Source organism: Phocoena sinus, chromosome 13, assembly GCF_008692025.1.
Source record: "Phocoena sinus isolate mPhoSin1 chromosome 13, mPhoSin1.pri, whole genome shotgun sequence".
Lineage (NCBI taxonomy): Eukaryota > Metazoa > Chordata > Mammalia > Artiodactyla > Phocoenidae > Phocoena > Phocoena sinus.
This window is the reverse complement of record NC_045775.1, coordinates 21,918,557-21,937,707: the sequence shown is the minus strand read 5'-3', so window position 1 is coordinate 21,937,707 and position 19,151 is coordinate 21,918,557. Positions and strand designations below refer to the sequence as shown.

General features: G+C 38.9%; 1 protein-coding gene across 9 annotated transcripts in view; it reads right to left on the bottom strand.

Annotated features, from left to right (window-relative positions):
* The window catches only part of BABAM2 (BRISC and BRCA1 A complex member 2), a 451,346-nt gene that overhangs the window by 306,456 nt on the left and 125,739 nt on the right, over positions 1-19,151 (bottom strand). For all 9 annotated transcript variants that reach the window (XR_004352840.1, XM_032652850.1, XM_032652849.1 and 6 more), the window contains one exon: positions 13,545-13,739. Coding sequence is in view for 8 of the 9 variants with exons in the window: in XM_032652850.1 (XP_032508741.1) it covers positions 13,545-13,739 (195 nt within the window). In the remaining variant the exon portion in view is untranslated. The remainder of the gene's footprint in view (positions 1-13,544; positions 13,740-19,151) is intronic.

Genomic DNA, 19,151 nt, shown 5'->3' with positions numbered 1-19,151 from the left:
ACAAAGCATCATATAAACACACAGTAATTACAGCAGCATAGTACTGGTGTTAAATCAACAGACAGACTAATGGAACAGGAAGTAAGTCCAGAAATAAGCCCAAAAAGATTCAGTGCATGATTGATACTGTGGGACAACTGGAGCCATAAAGGAATAAACAAAACTTAGATCCATATTTCACACCATATATAAGGAAAAAGTCCAAGTGGATTAAGAATTTCAGTGTAAAAACTAAAACTGTAAAGAAGCAAACATTGACGAATGTCTTTATAAAACCGTGCAGTGGAGAATGACTTTCTAATTCAAAAGCCACAAAGGAAAAGATAGATAAACTTGACTACCTGAATAGAAAAATTTTCTGGATGGCAAAAAAACACCATCAGCAATGTTAAAAGACAACTGGCAAACTGAGGAAAGTATATTTTCAACTCCATCACAAAGAGCTAATGCTCTTAATGAAAAAGAGATTTAAAGCCCAAGAGAATAACAGGAAAGGATAAACAGAAAAGAAATACAAATAACTCTTAAACATATGAAAATATTCTAAACCTCATTCATATCAAAAAATATACAAATTAAAACTAAATTGAACATCATTTTCCACCAAACAGATTGGCAGAAATCTATCAGCATTTTAAAGATATCACTGCACTGTCTTCTCACCTCCATTGTTTTTGGTGAACAGTTAGTGGTGACACAAATAATTTTCACCTACATATAAAGTGTTATTTTCTGTGGTCACTTAAAATTTTCTCCTTATGTTTGGTTTTCAGTATTTTGACTATGATGTGCCTTGTTTTTTCCTTGCATTTGTCTTGGTTGGGGTTTGTTGAGATTCTTGAATCTGTAAATGTATGTCTTCCACCGTATTTGGAAATATCTGGGCATTATTTAATCAAATATTTTCCTGCTTTCTTTCACGCATGTTAAACATTTGGATTTTGTCCCATAAGCTCTGCTTTCCCTTCTAAGTATCAACCCCCATCTAGTATCTGCTGCTTTTGATCACTCTCCAGTGCCCTGAGGCACATGGCTTTATATCTGTGGATGGATTAGTCTAATAGGAGCTACCCAGTCATTATGCAAAGTGGAACCTGACAGAAACCTGCAAATATGTTTGATTTATGATTGGCACTGCTGTGGAGAAACAGCCACTCTCATATATTGCTGCTGGGTTAATAAACTGGTATAAACATTATGAGGGCATTCTGGTGATAAAATTATAAACACACATAATCTTTGATCCAGCAATTCCACTTCTAGTTATTTATCTTACAGACATACTGGAACACCTGCAAAGTGACATGTACAAGATTATTTATTCCAGTCTTACTTGTAACAGCGAAAGATTCAAAACAACTTTAATGCCCAACAACAGAATTCAAATTAAATAAATTATGGTTCAATTATTCAGTGTAATAATATACAATTATTTTTTTAAAGGAACGCTCATACGGAAAAAAATCTCTGAGCTATATTAAGTCAAAAGTAAGGTGCAAAACAGAGTATATATGTTACCATTTGCATAAAAAGTATGTACTATATGTTACCATTTGCTTATATGTGCATAAAGAAACTCTGAAAAACTACAATAGGTAAAAGCTACACCAGTGCTTATCTGAGGTGGGAGAAGCAAAGGAAGGTGGTTTGATTTGGGTGGACACAAGGCAATGATGGGAGGGAGACCTTTCACTATATATCTTTTAATACATTTTGATTTTTGAACACTATGAACATATTACCCACTCAAAGAAATTTTAAGGGATTTGAAAAGTAAAATTAAAAGTGTATATAATGAGATGATCATAATTCATGCACTCATTCAACAAACATTTATTGAGCACCTACCATGCCAAGTCCCAGGCTGGGTAATGGAGATCTTAAGACCAACAAAATACAGTCTGTCTATCTTGATTAGACAAACAAAATATTACAGTATGATGTTTGGAGAGAGATATTTACAGGATGCGGAGGTAACTAAGTTAAGACTCTTAGTTTCAGGTGACAGAATTCTAATTCAAACTAACTTGAGCAAATAAAAGAGAATTTATTTAAAAGATATGCAGTATCTCAGGGAATCTAAGATTAAAAAAGCAGCCCACACCTAGAGGGGTGGGATAGGGAGGGTGGGAGGGAGAAGCAAGAGGGAGGAGATGTGGGGATGTATGTATACATACAGCTGATTCACTTTGTTATACAGCAGAAACTAACACACCAGTGTAAAGCAATTATACTCCAATAAAGATGTTAAAAAAAAAAGAAGCAGCCCAGCCTCAGTTTAAAGGACTCTAATGCCCCCAGAATTTTCTCTCTGTCTCTTATCTCTGCTCTCTCTGTGCTTCATCTTACTTTCTATTTACCACTTTCTGATTCTTTTGACTAAATAATATGAGAAAAAAATGGTCCTAGAGTTACATGTTACAGACCAGCTACCCATAACAAGACCAATCTCACTCTCAGAACTAACTCCAAAATCCCAAGCAAGAACTCTGTTTGGCTTAGGTGCCTCCTGATCTAATCAACACTATTTCCACAGTTTTTACAGTGAAAAAGTTAATGTTAGCATAAATTCATTAAAACTAACTGAAAAACTAGGAAACTCTTCGGGGGAGGCAGGGTTGGGTTATATGTACATTACCCAAAAGTCCTAAAAAAGTATGAGGGGTTTTCTTACAGAACACATCAAATACAAGATTCTTCATCTTTTTCCTTTTACTACGTGGAGAGAAGGCTTTAAAAAGTAGACTCAGCTGGTCCTTTGGAGAGACTCGTAGGTTCTCCTCACGCTGAGGAAATTTTGCAAGGGGTGCTCCCAACAACTAAATACCATCGAAAATGGAGCACCCAAGACTCAGAACAAACAAGTGGCTTCACAAATGCAAGTAAGCGGCACCATTCCAGCCCTCCCTCACATGCTGCTGTGTGAGGTGCAGGCAAAGGATTCCCTCTGTGTTTCATAATGTTTCCATAAAACCAGGTCTTTTCCACTTGACTGGTCTGGCTGCTAAAGGAAACTTGAATTTTCTACTGATGCTTGTCTTATATTAAAAAAAAAAAAAAAAAAAACAGTAATAAAGGCCCTTTTAAAAGTCAGTAAGATTGGAAAAGCTATCATGTTTACTTTAAATGTCTGGAGATATAAAGCAATTTAGGTATATACACACACACAAACACACTACTTTTAGTGAATAAACTAAAAAACTGAGGTATAAACTACTGTGACCAAGATCCTAAGTACTCCTACTGACATACAGGTCAAAATCCAATATAACAAATTCCATTACGCAAACAGTAAAATTGTGAGAGCCTCTGCCATGGGATCATTTATTTTAAATAATGCTCAACTCATAATAGTTCCATGTGGTTAAAAACAAAAACAAACAAACAAATCTGGACAGTTCCAAGAAGTGACTATTATAGATTTGACCACCATGCTACACTCCTTCCAAAGGAGAGCCACAAGTTTATCCCTGCCACAGGTCAAATGCCATCAGAGCATAACTCCCAAGTAGCATAAATTAAAGGGAGATGATGAGAAGCCCCCTGTATCCCCTGCTCCCTGTGGCTGACTGGTGTCACTGAACACCTACACCATCCTCGTGGCCAGCGGTGAAAAGGCCATCCACTTCCAGACCCCCTCCAGCTATTCTGATCCCTCTCTGAGCACTCTCGCCCTCCTCTCCCACCATTCTAGACCAGTGCTGCCCAAGAGACAGAGAGATAGAGAGAAGGAATGCAATACACAAATGTGAGCCATATATACATATGCCATTGGAGATTATTTAACATTTTCTAACAGCCACATGTAAAAAGATAAAGAGGGACTTCCCTGGTGGCCCAGTGGTAAAGGATCTGCCTTCCAATGCAGCAGTGGCCTGGGCTCGATCCCTGGTCAGGGAAATAAGATCCCAACTAAGCCCGCACGCCACAACTACTGAGCTCACGTGCCACAACTAGAGAGCCTATGTGCTGCAAACTACAGAGCCCACGTACCCTGGAGCCTGCACGCCACAACTAGAGGAGAGAAAACCCGTGTGCCATGAAGAAAGATCCCGCACGCCTGAATGAAGATACCGCGTGCCACAACTAAGACCCGACATAGCCAGAAGTAAACATTAAATAAATAAACAATAAATAAATCTTTTTAAAAAATAAAATAAAAAGATAAAGAAAAACAGGTGAAATTAATTTTAATAATATGTCCCAATATATCCAGAATATTATCATTTCCACATGCTATCAACATTAAAAAATTATTAACAAGATCATTTTTTGTGCCAATTCTTTGAACGCTGCTGTGTATTTCACACTTGCATGCATCTCAATTCAGACCAGCCACACTTCAAGTGCTCAACAGTCACTTATGTACAGTCAGGGGTTCCTGTTTTGGACAGCACAGTTCAAGATACTTTTCCATTAACATTAATTCCTATGTTAAGTTAGTTACTCCCTGTCACAAATACCTGAAGAGCTACCTGAGCTACCAAATGCTATGAACCTGGAACACTCCTGACAGGAAGGTTGGTAAATGTCACCTGGTTAGTGGGAATGAACATGGGACCCGTGCCTCTTGCAGCTAATATGTTTTTTCCTTCTTCCTCCAAATACCATCTGAACTTACTGCCTTTACTTTGTCTTCACCACTTCCCTTGCTAATACCCTGAAATCTGTTCCCCCAACCTCAGAACCCCACCAAAACTACTCCTGGAAAGATAAGCAACACTCTCCTTCTTAAAAAGTAACTCTCCCTTTCCCCTTGTTTTCCATACTTAATCTGCACCTTGGTGATATCAACTTCCACTGGTCCACATATGGTACTTTATGATTAACAGCAGTTTCAGAGATAAGACAGGAACAATCACTGAACTACAATTTACTGAGCAACTACTATAATAAGTTACTTCAAGTATATACAAAAGAAGGCTAATAATGATAACAATAATACTCTGTATTACACAACTCCACCGTTTGCTTAATTTTGTTTGCTTCGCACACAGGGGATCTAATTTAATCTTTGTGTCAAGGTTGGGGTGACAGAGTAGTTATCTCCAGCAAAGTGACACAGGGAAAAGCTTTAGTCACACACACACAAAAACTAATGACAGGGGCTTCCCTGGTGGTCCAGTGGGTAAGACTCCGTACTCCCAATGCAAGGTCCAGTGGGTAAGACTCCGTACTCCCAATGCAAGGGGCCCAGGTTTGATCCCTGGTTGGGGAACTAGATCCCGCATGCATGCCGCAACTAAGACCCAGCACAGCCAAAATAAATAAATAAATATTTTTTAAATACAACTAATGATAGAATTAGAATCCAAAGCTCCCACCTCCCAGATCACTTCTCTCTCCAACACATTTCTAGATGGCCTCTGCCCTAGAGGAGCTTACACTCTAAGCACACTGCTCTAAAAGTAATCAAGCAATGAGGCCATAAGAATGAGGCGGCTCTAATGCCTTGGTAGTCAACTTAAGCCAGAATCAATTCCTGTAAATGGCTCAAGGTTAAGAAGAACAGCCAATCCCAAACAGCCAACTAGTTTTTCCCAAAAAATGCAACCACTTCAGCTCTAGTCAATCAATTTCCTTGCTTTGCGTCCAACTCCTCTCTGTAAAAGCCTTGCCTGTAACTCTTATCAGTAGAACGGTCCTAACCACCCTGCATCAGTGTTTGCTCAAATAAACTCTTAAAAATTTTAATATGTCTCAGTTTATCTTTTAACAGTGCTCATATACTTTCCCTTCAAATGTAATATCACAGCAAGATGGGGTGACAGAAGCATCAAGTCATTAACTCAAATGAGGAGCTATCATGAAATGGCTCCTTTCATATTTTTAAATGTTGCCAGATTTTAATTTATAAACCATAAATTTTGAAAATCTTACTGGGATTTGTGGTCAAGTACAACAAAAAAGGGGAATTGTTTCACATTCTCCAACATGTTATCATTATTAAGAAAATGCCCACAAAAGGAAAAAATCGGTTTCTAAGAAAATGTTTTATCTCACAGGTCACCCACTGGTGATCCTTAATATGTAAAATATGTGGCTTTAGAACATCTCAAAACCTTCGTTTCACGACAGGAAAGACAAATGCCTTTAATCAAAATATTAGGGATGATAAACTAACTTTGAGTTCTGGGAATTAAAACAAAAGCCAGGGGCTTCCCTGGCGGCGCAGTGGTTGAGAGTCCGCCTGCCGATGCAGGGGACACGGGTTCGTGCCCCGGTCCGGGAAGATCCCACATGCCGCGGAGTGGCTGGGCCCGTGAGCCATGGCCGCTGGGCCTGTGCGTCCGGAGCCTGTGCTCCGCAACGGGACAGGCCACAACAGTGAGAGGCCCGCGTACCACAGAAAAAAAAAAGGCCAAAGAAAAATTCACAAATTTGCTTACTGCACTCTGTTACCATTAACAGACTGTGGTTCTTTAGCTATAACAGACACATGCAGGAAATGCTGACAAGGCAGTTGACAGATACAATGTAAAGTGAGACCTTAGGTTTTACCCATTGAGAAAACTTATAATGTACCTTTATTTTGATATGTTGTAGCAAAACAATTTTAACACCTATAGCTTACATTGTGACATTCATTGAAATTAAAATTCTAAACTTAATAACTCTGTTCAAAGAAGTAGCAGGAGGAAGATCTTTGTGGTAATCTGTATCTTGATTGCAGTGGTAGTTACAGGAAATTACTCGTGTGATAAAATGGCATACACATACATTGTACCAATGTCAATCTCTTGGTTATGTAAAAAATAACCACTGGGAGAAACCAGGTTAGGGTATACAAGGCCTCTCTGTACTATTTTGCAACTTCTTGTGAATCTATAACTAATTAATATATCTTTTAAAATTAAATATTTTAATATATCTTTTTAAAATGATTCTGATCATGCAGGTACATTAGAATTGTTCATTCTGAACAGGTAAGCTTGCATCCCAATGTATCATCTGTTTTCTCCCAACTAAAAAAAAAATTGGTGTTTACTAAAAATTATAAAACCAGCATAGACTAAGAATACAATCTTCAAAACTCTACTTACTAAAGGAGATGGACAAAGCAGTAAGAGAGATGACTTCATAAAAAGACCATGGTAAAGAATTAATAAAGAGTTTGTGTTGGTTTTTTGCTTTTTTTTTTTTTTTAATGTTTACTTTCAAATGTGCACTTGCTGAAATCCTCTAACTGGAAATTGGGGAGGAAAAAGAAGAGTGACTGCAGTGGTGTGGAGGCAGCAGTGTATTTCAAGTTAATATGCTTGTCAGAAGGCTGACGAGAGATCAGAGCCCTCTCCCTCTTTCTACTACATGGTTTTTAAATTTTTCCTTTTGCCAGCTGACAGTAAAATGGAAGAGGCATCTCAGGTTTTTAAAAGCCTCTTACTTTTAGAGCAGAAATGGAAGGTTAAGAATGTAAACACATGTTCCAGAAAGAAAAACTCCGTGATGCAAAGACGAAAACAAAAAGTCACCATCCTCTCAAATGAACACAGGATGTTGTAATCCAAAGGTATTCAATAATTATGCACAGTCTTGGATTCATTACAGAAAATATTTATCAGATGGACTAGTGGAATCAGGAGAATCAAAATACATGGATTCACATTTAGCCCAGGAAGAACAAATTGACTCATAATATTTTATTTAGAGAATATATTAATCTTCATATTTTATTTCCTATATCAATTTCTTTCATATTAAAATGTCCTCTTGCTTCAATAGTCCAAAAAGACATAATAGATATGATTTACTAATCAGTAAAACAGTCATATGTATGCTTATAATTCTTGTGCCCCACGTATGCTATGCCTCTAAGTTTTTCTGCAACCATATAACCCCCTGATCTCCTCTTCCTATAGTGCTGTCTATGTCCACCTTCCTTTAGGACCTAGGTCAGTTCTGGTTCATCAGTGAAGGCTTTCCTTAGTCACTCTGTTTCTCAGTGATTGGCTCTTCTTCTGAATTCATGTACAGGCAGTCCATTCCATCTGAGATAATCTGTTCAGCATTGCTATTTCATTTTTTACAAATATGTGTTGAGACTTAACTGGATTCTAACACCTTCAAGAGCAAAAGCCAGGACTGCTTTTTTTTACTCAAACTAGCATAGCAGACTTTCCATATCAGTCCTATACCGGCTTAGCCCTACTAAATTATATCTTATAGGTATGGTGCAGCATTCCAGTGCATATAACTATAAAAATAATTTTAAATATTGATTCTGTAGTTCTTCATAATAATTATCTTTTCAAGCTCTGTGTTATCAGAAAAACTGAAAAGCATGCCTTTCAATAACCTAATAAAACAATGAAACGGGGTCAAAGGAGAAGCCCTGTGACATTCCACAAACACCTGATGGCTGACAAAAGGTATAGCCAATCTTTTATGAGGAGCTCTTCCATAGATTCAGACAACTAAGAAAGGAGCCCACAATCAGTAGAATACTAAGGGAGAACAACTGAATGCTTTACTGAAAATTAGATAATCTAAGTCAATAATATTCACCTTCCTTAGAAGGATAAAGTAAGTTTGCCATGACTGTTTCTTAGTTACCCAGCTGTTGTTCCAATTGACTACTGCATTCTTATTTAAGTGTCTGCAAATCATCCACCTAAAGACCTGAGTGTAATTTCTTTCAAAAACCTCCAGAATGTTTTTGCTTTCTACAATCCCTAGGACCTTCCCCATAATTTCTCAAAGATAATATCTCTGAAGCACATCAGCCAGTTTCTTCAGTGCCCTGAACGAGTCCCCGCTAGAGCCTCCAGAAGGAACGCAGCCTGGACGATAATTTGATTTTAGTCCAGGGAGACCCGTTTCGAACTTCTGACCACCAGAACTGTAAGATAATAAATTTGTGTTGTTTTAAGCTACCAAGTTTGTGGCAATTTGTTACAGCAGCAATAGGAAACGATTACAGTCCCTGATTCAAAAAATCTTGGCTCAAAACCAAACTGCTTTCTTTCTGCTAGGGTCCCGTGTTTGTCACCCAAATTCTTGGTCTGGATTTGTATTCCATTAGCAAGCTGTCCTTTAACATATTCCTGAACCAGCATGCCATGCTCAAATATGTTTCACCCTGCAAGACTCACCTTTATGCCCTGTTTCTAGACCAGGAACTAACTCACATGCCTATATTTTAACTTCTAGAGTCTCGGCTCCTGCTTCCACTAGGCCCTCCCTAGGGCTGGTCAGCTGCAAGCTTAACCTCTAATTGTCCACCTTGCCTTGTTACAGGATTCTCAGTTTCTTTACTTCCCCTACGTCCATAATCACTGCCCTAATGCTTACAAATTACTCAATAGTATATCAAAATAAACTGGGGCAAATGTAGCAGCAGTAGGTTTAAAGAATGGAGAATCAATAACATTAAATGAGAAGTTTTAAATATACTATAAATTCAAACTACCTAGCTATTTTAAATGAATTTAAACTTCTACACTCAGAAGAACTATATCTCAAGTATTAGCTGAGCCAATGAACAAAATTTTAAAAATTCTTAGATCAGAAATGGTACCATAAAACTGGATATACCTAAATTCAGCCTTAATATTAAAAGGGGGAATTGGGAGAGAAGGAAAATCCTTAAAACTAAAGACCAATTAGTTTGACAGTGATTCCAATCATGTCTTTAAAGGAATCTCTCAGCACTAAAGACAACACAGACAGGTTCACCAAGAAGTCACGTCAAATTAACCTAACACCTCTTTTGAGAGGACAACTAAGTTGATTTTTTAATAAGAAAAATGTTGGGATTAGAGGATACACTAAGCTTAATAAAGTTTTCCTTACTATCCATACGAACAGATTAAAGTTTCAAAACAACAGTTTAAAACCTGCACTACTGGTAGAAATGTAAAATGGTGCAGCCATTATGGAAAACAGTACAGAGATTCCACAAAAAAAATTAAAAATAGAATTAGCAATATGATCCAGCAATCCTACTTTGGGGGATATATTCAAAAGAATTCAAAGCAAGATCTTTGTACATACCCATGTGTAGTCAGCATTATTCACAATAGCCAAGAGGTGAAAGCAATGCAAATGTCCACTGATGGATGAATGGATAAACAAAATGTGGCATATGCATGCAATGGAATACCAGGCAGTCTTAAAAAGGACAGAAATCCTGTCACATGCTACGACATGGATGAACCGATGAACCTCAAAGACATTATGCTAAGCGAAATAAGCCAATCACAAAAAGACAAATGCTGTTCGACTGCACTTATATGAGGTCTCCAAAGGAGTCAAAAATCATAGAAACAGGAAGTAGAAAGGTAGCTGCCAAGGGCTGGAGGGAAGAGGAATTAGTATTTAAATTGGTAGAGTTTCAGTTTTACAAGATGCAAAAGCTCTAGAGATCTACTGCACAACAACGGGAACACACTTAACATTACTAAACTGTGTACTTACAGATGGTTGACGGTAAATTTCATTTTGTCTTTTACCACAGTAAAATAAGCAAAATAAATTTACAAAATAACAAAAAAAACCTTGAACTGAACACAAGATGATTTGTAACAAGGGTGAATTTTAGTCCTACTGATTCAAAGGCATTAATCATGTATAAAACCTTGGAAAACATGTCCTTTGAGAAAGAGCTGAAGAACAAAAGGGGAAATGTATATTTAACCTAAGAAAAGAAAGACTAAGTGAAATCTAAAAGAATTAACACAGAGAAGGGAACCTAAACTTATTCTGTGCTTAAATAAACTAGAGTTTATTAATTCATTCATTCAACAAATGTTTACGGAATGTAAACAATATGGCAGGCACTGTTCTAGGCGTTTACTATATTTCCAGTGAATGGAACAAAGATCTTGGCCTTGGTGGAATTTTACATTCCGCCGGGGAGAGACAAACAAACAATAAACATAATAAGTAAGTGTGGTAGGCTCCCAGTGATCTCTGGTATTCACACTCTTACGTAATGCCTCCCCTGCGTGTAGACTGGACTTAACAAGCAGAATACATCAAAATTGATGAGATATCACTTCTGAGATTAGGTTATGAAGACTGTGACTTCTGTCTTGCCCACATACTCACTCCTGCTTACTCGCTCTGGTGAAGCCAGCTGCCATTTTATGAACTGCCCTGTGGAGAGGCCCTAAGAAGAGGCAAGAAACTGAAGGCAGCCTCCAGCCAACAGGCAGCACTATACTGAGACCCTCAGGTCAACAGCCCACAGGGAATTGAACGGTACCAAGAAATACATGAATGAACTTAGAATGGATCCCTCTCCAGTTGAGCCTTGAGTGACTACAGCCCTGGCCAGTACCTTGAGTGCAGCCTGTGAGAGATCCTCAAACAGAGGGTCTACACAGATTCCTGGCAAACAAAAATTATGATAATAAATGCTATTGCTTTAAGCCACTAAATTCTGGTATGATTATTTTATGCGGCAACATATAACTAATACAATATGTTAATTATATAGTTTGTTAAAAAGAGATGCAAAAGAAAATATAGAGCAGGGTCAGGGTCAGGGGAGGGTGTACAAGTTACAATTTTAAGAAGAGATGTTAGAAAGACCTGCACATGAATGTTTATACAGCATTATTCATAACAGTCAAAAAGCAGAAACAACCCAAATGCCCATCAATTGGTGAATGGATATGTGGTATGCCCATCAAATAGACTATTACTTAGCCACAAAAAGAAATGAAGTACTGACACATGCTACAACATGCATGAACCTCACACATATTATGTAAGGTAGAAGATGCCAGTCGTAAAAGACCACATATTGTATGATTCCACCACAGGCATACCTCATTTTATTGTGCTTCATTTTACTGCCCTTCTCAGACGTTCCATTTTTTATAAATTGGAGGTTTGTAAACCTTCTGTGTTGTTAGACAATATTTGGCATTTTTTAAGCAATAAAGTACTTTTTAATTAAGGTATGTACATTGTTTTTATAGAAATAATGCTATTGCACACTTGATAGGCTACGCTATGTGTAGAGTGTAAACATAACTTTTCTATGCATTAGGAAACCAAAAAGTTCGTGTAACTCACTTTATTGTGATATTTGCTTATTTGCAGTGGTCTGGAACCAAACCCGCAATACTTCCCAAGTATGCCTGTGCATGAATGTTCAGAAAAGAAAATCTATACAGACAGAAACTAGTTTAGTGGTTGCCTGAGGCTGGGGGTGGGAATAGGATTAACTATAAATGGGCATGAGGGGTATTATTGGGGTGATGCAACCACTCGAAAACTGGATTAATGGTGGTTGCTCAATTTGGCAAATTTATTAAAAACCATTAAACTTTACACTTAAAACAGGTGAATTTATGGTATCAAAATTATACCCAAAAAAAGTTGTTTAAAAAGAATGGGGGGGGCTTCCCTGGTGGCGCAGTGGTTGAGAGTCCGCCTGCCGGTGCAGGGGACACGGGTTCGTGCCCCGGTCTGGGAGGATCCCGCATGCCGCGGAGCGGCTGGGCCCGTGAGCCATGGCCGCTGAGCCTGCGCGTCCGGAGCCTGTCCTCCGCAACGGGAGAGGCCACAACAGTGAGAGGCCCGCGTAACGCATAAAAAAAAAAAAAAAAAAAAAAAAGAATGGGGGAGGCTTCCCTGGTGGCGCAGTGGTTGAGAGTCCGCCTGCCGATGCAGGGGACACGGGTTCGTGCCCCGGTCCGGGAAGATCCCACATGCCGCGGAGTGGCTGGGCCCGTGAGCCATGGCCGCTGGGCCTGCGCGTCCGGAGCCTGTGCTCCGCAACGAGAGAGGCCGCATCAGTGAGAGGCCCGCGTACCGCAAAAAAAAAAAAAAAAAAAAAAGAATGGGGGTATTAATATAGGCATTGCTGAGAACATAACACATGCGTAAAAACGTTAAGGAGGAAGGATATTAGCCTTGTGAATATCCAGGGGAAATATGCCAGACAACGGGAAAGCTATGCAAAGACCCTAGGGCAGGAGCATATCTTGTGTGTCTGCAGCACAGCAAGGGTGCTAGAGAGGCTGGAGCTGATGATTTTTAGACAGGAAAGTGGGAGACGAAGAGAGAGAAGGAATGATGGATGGAGGATGGTGGTGACAGGAATCACGTAGAGCTCTTTTACACCTCTGCAAAGACTGCGGCTTTTACTATGAGAGAAAAAGACAGGATATGAAAGTGCTGGGCAAAGGAGTGATACACTCTGACTTGCATTTTTAAAGGATCATACAATGTAAAGAAATTATAAAAGGATCCATATAAGCTGGCTACCTCCAGAGTTACTGACCCCTCTCATCTGACTGGGATACTATATACTGTCTCATAATTCAGAGTTTTGAAAAGACATTAATGTTTATCTGGTTTCTCAAGGATATCGCCTGGGAAGTTTGTAAAATCTGGAGTCTCACATCCGCAGCCGCAGATATTCAGAAGTCAGGGGCTGCGGATGTGAGACTGAGAAAGTACACGGGCAACCTAAATCATGTTTATCTAAGGAAATGGCCAGGATTTATTATTAATGAATGTCTGAATTGATTATTTTATTCTATTACAGATAAAGTGACCTTTTTTCTCCCATTCTCAAAAAACCTTACCCAGCTGTTTTTTTTCCCGGCATAAATTTCCATGTTCTCTCCATACTGCGGCTCTTCCAGTAACGTCTGGTATTCAAACATGAGGCGGGAACTCTCACGGAGGCGGCTGCATTGAAATTGGTGATACTGTTGCACAAGTTCCTTCACCACAAGTAAGAGACATTCAGGATTTGATGGATTCCAGGAGGCAAGGTTCTGCAGAAGCCAAAAATAAAAGACCAGTAACAAATGCATTTTCACACAAATCCAGTATCATATTAGCACATCAATATAGAGAAAAAGAATAATGAAAATCTAAGAGAAACAGACTACTCTTTTTTTTACTGAAGTATAGTTGATTTACAATGTTGTGTTAGTTTCTGCTGTACAGCAAAGGAATTCAGCTAAACATATATGTATATATACTCTTTTTCATATTCTTTTCCATATGGTTTATTACAGGATGTTGACTATAGTTCCCTGTGCTATACAGTAGGATTGTTGCTTATCTATTTTATATATATATATTATATATATATATATATATATATAAAATATATATATCTGCTAATCCCAAATTTCTAATTTATCCCTCCCCCACCCCCTTCTCCCTATGTTAACCGTAAGTTTGTTTTCTATGTTTGTGAGTCTGTTTCTGTTTTGTAAATAAGTTTCTTTGTATCATATTTTAGATTCCACATGTGATATCACATGGTATTTGTCTTTCTCTTTCTGATTTACTTCACTTAGTATGATAATCTCTAAGCCCATCCATGTAGCTGCAAATGGCATTATTTCATTCTCCTTTATGGCTGAGTAGTATTCCATTGTATACATGTACCACATCTTCTTTAGCCATTCATCTGCCAACAGACGCTTAGGCTGCTTCCATGTCTCGGCTATTGTAAACAGTGCTGCTATGAACACTGGGGTGCGTTTATCTTTTCAAATTAGAGTTTTCTCTGGATATATGCCCAGGTGTGGGATTGCTGAATCATATGGCAACTCTATTTTTAGTGTTTTTAAGGAACCTCCATACTGTTTTCCATAGTGGCTGAACCAATTTACATTCCCACCAACAGTCTAATAGGGAAACAGACTACTCTTAATTTATGATAAACTCAGAGCTGAAGTTAGAAGGGTCTTTTGGGCTTGGTGATTTTTCTTGCCTTCTAAAAATTCTTGCAGAAAATCAAGGAGAATTCCACCGTGGGTAGGCAGAAACAGTAAAGTGTAAAGTAGGGTAGTAACAAAACAAGAAACCTAAACATCCTAGAAGACCATAATTTTAGCCCTGGAAGACTGAATTTGTTTCACAGTCTTTCATAATTTTAATTTTTTTCCCTCTGCACCTAAATTCAGCATTAAAAGCTAATGTCATTCAACTCAGATCCACAGACCATGTGCATCTGTAATACCAGACATAAATAAATGCTCTGTAGACATTAGCACCCCACAGAAATATAAGCACAATGGTGGTGGTTCAGCCTGAAAAAGACAGGAATGGAGTAGAGATGAGGGAAAATACAATTAGGAAATGCAAAGTTCAAAGAAAAAGAAGAAGGGAATGGCTCTGATAGATTATGACCAGGAAAGGAGCTGGGAAAGATCTGGTAAGTACATAGTAGCTGTTAAGCTCTCATTCACTCAACAGATACTTATCAAGTACCTATTCTGTATCAGCCACTGTTCTAGGCAGTGACAGGAACAAGCCAGGTCCTTGCTAAAGGAGCTTACATTTTTGTGGGCCAAAATAAATAATAAACAATATCAGATGGTAATAAATGCTAACGAGAAAAATAAAGCATGCATCCCTGAAAAGTGATGAAGGAAGGGCTTCAAAAGGGAAGTGATCAGCTGGGTCAAATGGTATTGAGAGTAACATGAGGCTTGGCAATTGACTGCTGGGTCCATTGACACAGGTCAATAGTTTGCTCAGCAAGTGCTACTCTGGTGAAATAGAAGCTTGACTGTGGAGGTTTAAAGATAGGATGAGTAGAAAGAAACTGCAGACAGCTAATACAGACAATTCAAACTGGTAACCAGAGGCAGGTGCGGGGACAAGAAAAAGTTGTGCTCAGATGTTTACAGCTTGATGGAATATCCCCATAGAGGGGGGAACGTGCTGATGTAATACGGGAGGTGGGGCAAGGTTCCACCAGAGAAGATAACGATTAGGGAGGTAGGGATGGGATCTCCAAGAGGGTTGCCCTAGCAATGAGCACAAGGAGTCCATCCATAGGAACAGGAGAAGAGGTCAGCTTAGGAGTACAAATGCAGGCAGGCTGCCCTAAGTGCTGATAAGAGCTTGTGGCGGTTCTCTAACTGGGAGCTTACATTTTCTCCTTAAAATAAGGTCATCAGCTGAGAGTGAGGAAGAAGGAGGGGATATGGGAAGTTTAAGAAGAAGGTGTGAAATAGTCATTTAGAGCAATAAACAATAAATGAACTGGGGAAATGGGGGAGGAATAAATGGACTGGGGAAATGGAGGAGGCATTCCAATTAGCACCAAAAGCCCCACTGAGCTTGAGGTATGATTTTTTTTTTTTTTTTGCGATACGCAGGCCTCTCACTGTTGTGGCCTCTCCCGTTGTGGAGCACAGGCTCCAGACGCGCAGGCTCAGCGGCCATGGCTCACAGGCCCAGCCGCTCCGTGGCATGTGGGACCTTCCCGGACGGGGGCATGAACCCGCATCCCCTGCATCAGCAGGCGGACTCCCAACCACTGAGCCACCAGGGAAGCCCCAGAGGTATGATTTTTAAGTGAGACCAATTAGCATAAATTCCCTTGCCTGGGTGCAACGTGGAGTGGGAGGAATCTGGATTTAACAAAGGTTGGGATTTTGCCAGGTAAGTACAAAAGAAAGAAAGAGGGGCAAGAGATCTTAGAGGGTTTGCAAAAGAATGATCGTAATTATGGACCACTGACGTTAAGCCAGGAAAAAGCAAAGTAAGTTCATAAGGGAAGTGAGAGTTAGTGAAAAGGTGGTAGGACCCATGGTCCTGGTAAGCTGGAAGAATTGTTGGAGTTGAGATGCTAAAAAGAGGAAAGACACGAGGCGTGGTCAGAGAATGGGATGTTTGCAACTGAGATGATGGAGGTGATCTATAGCGGCACTGATGAGGCCTTGGCTGAGCATGTGCCTGGCTGAGGAGGTGAAGGAAGGACGAGACCACTAGAGGAAAGGAAGTCAGGGACTGAGAGGCCTGCGTGTCGGAAGGAGCTTTTGTATGAATATTAAATCACCTGGACTCATGGCAAGAGCAATAGTGCTGAGAAAATGACAGTGAGCCATGTGCTAAAATCTTCAAAGAATGTCTCTAGATAACAACAAGGAGGGGGTGGTGGGTCCCATTGCCTGAGGGTCTGAGTTTCAAGGCTGGGGGTGGGGTCAGGGAAAAGGGAATGACCTTTCCTTGGCAGCAGCACTGAGGAGCATGAACACCTACCACCCCTCCAAGTTCAGTGATACAAGAGGTGAGAGAGAAATCAGCTACAATTCGCTTGAGAACATGCAGGGAAGGACAGAATCTCAGGGTAGAGGGTCTGAATGCTCAGGCTTTAGAGTGGTGGTCATCAATCTTCAAACTGGAATCACCTAGAAATACTAATGCTTGGGCCCTACGCCCACCTCCAGACTCTGGTTTAACTGAGTTAATCTGGAGTACATCTTGGGTAATGGGGTTTGTTTGTTTGTTTGTTTTTTAAAGCTCCCCAGGTGATTCAACATGTAGCAAAGGTTGAGAACCACTGACTTAGAAGAAAAAGGGGTAGAGAAGTTAAGGATATCAGGGACTTTACTGATAACAGACCAGGTCAATACCCCAAAACACCCAATCTCTAGAAATCTAGAAATTTAGCACCTATAAAGGAAAACAGCAATACATTACAAATGTCCAACAGGTAGTAATTATATAGCTTGCTGAGTACTATAGAAGTTTTAAGAACTTTTCGTATATTCAAGTTAATCCTTATGACAACCTATGTTATATTATTATACCATTTTATAGGTGAGGAAACTGAGGCCAAAAGTAGTTCGGTATCTCATCCAAGGTCACAGAGCTATTAAACAATAAAACTAGGTTTCAAACTTAAGCAATTTGACTCCAAGTCCCTGCCTAAGCACCACAGCAGAGGTTCTTACACATTTTAGTCTCAGGAACCTTTTACACTCTTAACAAGTATTGAGGACCCCAAGGAGCTTCTATATATATGAATTACATGGGTTAAATTTGCTATATTAAAAATGAAAACTGAGAAATTTTTTTAATATTTATTAATTCATTTTAAAATAACAATCCTACTACATGTTAACATAAAAACATTTTTTAATGAAAAAACTGTATTTTCCCAAAACCTCATGAGATGCATGGCACTGTTTCATATTCTTGCAAATCTCTTTAATGTCTGGTTTAATTAAAGAGCTGGATTCTCATATGTGCTTTTACATTCAGTGTTGCAATATGTTGTTTTGGCTGAAGTATATGAAGAAAATCCAACCTCATTCAAATAGGTACTTTGAAAAAAGAGGAGTATTTTAATAGCCTTTTCAAATAATTCTGGATCTTCTTCTTTGATACTACACCAAAACTCAACAAGTGGCAGTTTCTTAAAGGTTAGTTGCAATGTGGAATCTAAAACTACTTTTTTTTCTTTTCCATTATGGTTTATTACAGGATATTGAATGTAGTTCCCTGTGTTATACAGTAGGATAAAACTATATTAATAAACACTTCATACTCTTACCCTAAATTCCATTTGTCTATCCTATACTTTAAATGAAGCTTTTACTCGTGTATGACTTTGTATCATGCATTGATCATTTAGAAAATACTGATTCACTGAGTTACACAGATCTTCCAAATGTTGACATATTTCATTTATATCATTAAAAAAACCCACATTCATTAATATCATGATCAATCTCACCAGAAAAGTCTTCTATCAAAAGAAAACAAACAAAAGGTAAAGAAATGCATCCTTTAAAAGGATGGTAATTACTTTGCTCCACTGCGTGGGTTGATTTAGGGACTAAATGACAATGGAGACACCACTAAACTTATAGGAAAGATAGGTCTTAAGGGATATCCAAATGAAGATTGATGAACAGAGGAAAAAGTAAGAGCTTCAGCATCCTACACTGAAGGACAGAGGGCCCTTGCTATGAAGTGATTGGACAGAAAGAGTACAGAGTCCTCACAGGCAAACCTCTGGACATCAAGAGCCTGAGGTCCTTTGGGGCTACTCAAGACCACAGAAGGATATAACAACACAGTACAGAACTTAAAGTGATCGTCATATAGCTGGCTATGCATTTCCTTCAGAGATCATCATTAAACACTGATAAATAGGAAAAATACACAATCTTCCATTTCCTGGTCAAGTATTCCTTTCAAGTTCTTGTTCCAGTACAAAAAGAAAAAGCTTTAGCTGCCTCAATTTAAACTCTTAATTCTATCATTTCTCTTTAGCTATGTGGCAAGTTACAAGCTTACATCCACAAAATTTTTTTAAATTATGAAAGCATATAAGCTGGCAAACACCTCTTACCAATTTGAATTCATTTCAAGTGATTCAATCTAATTGTTAAATGCATAGTAAAGACATGCCAAGCAGTCCCTTTCCA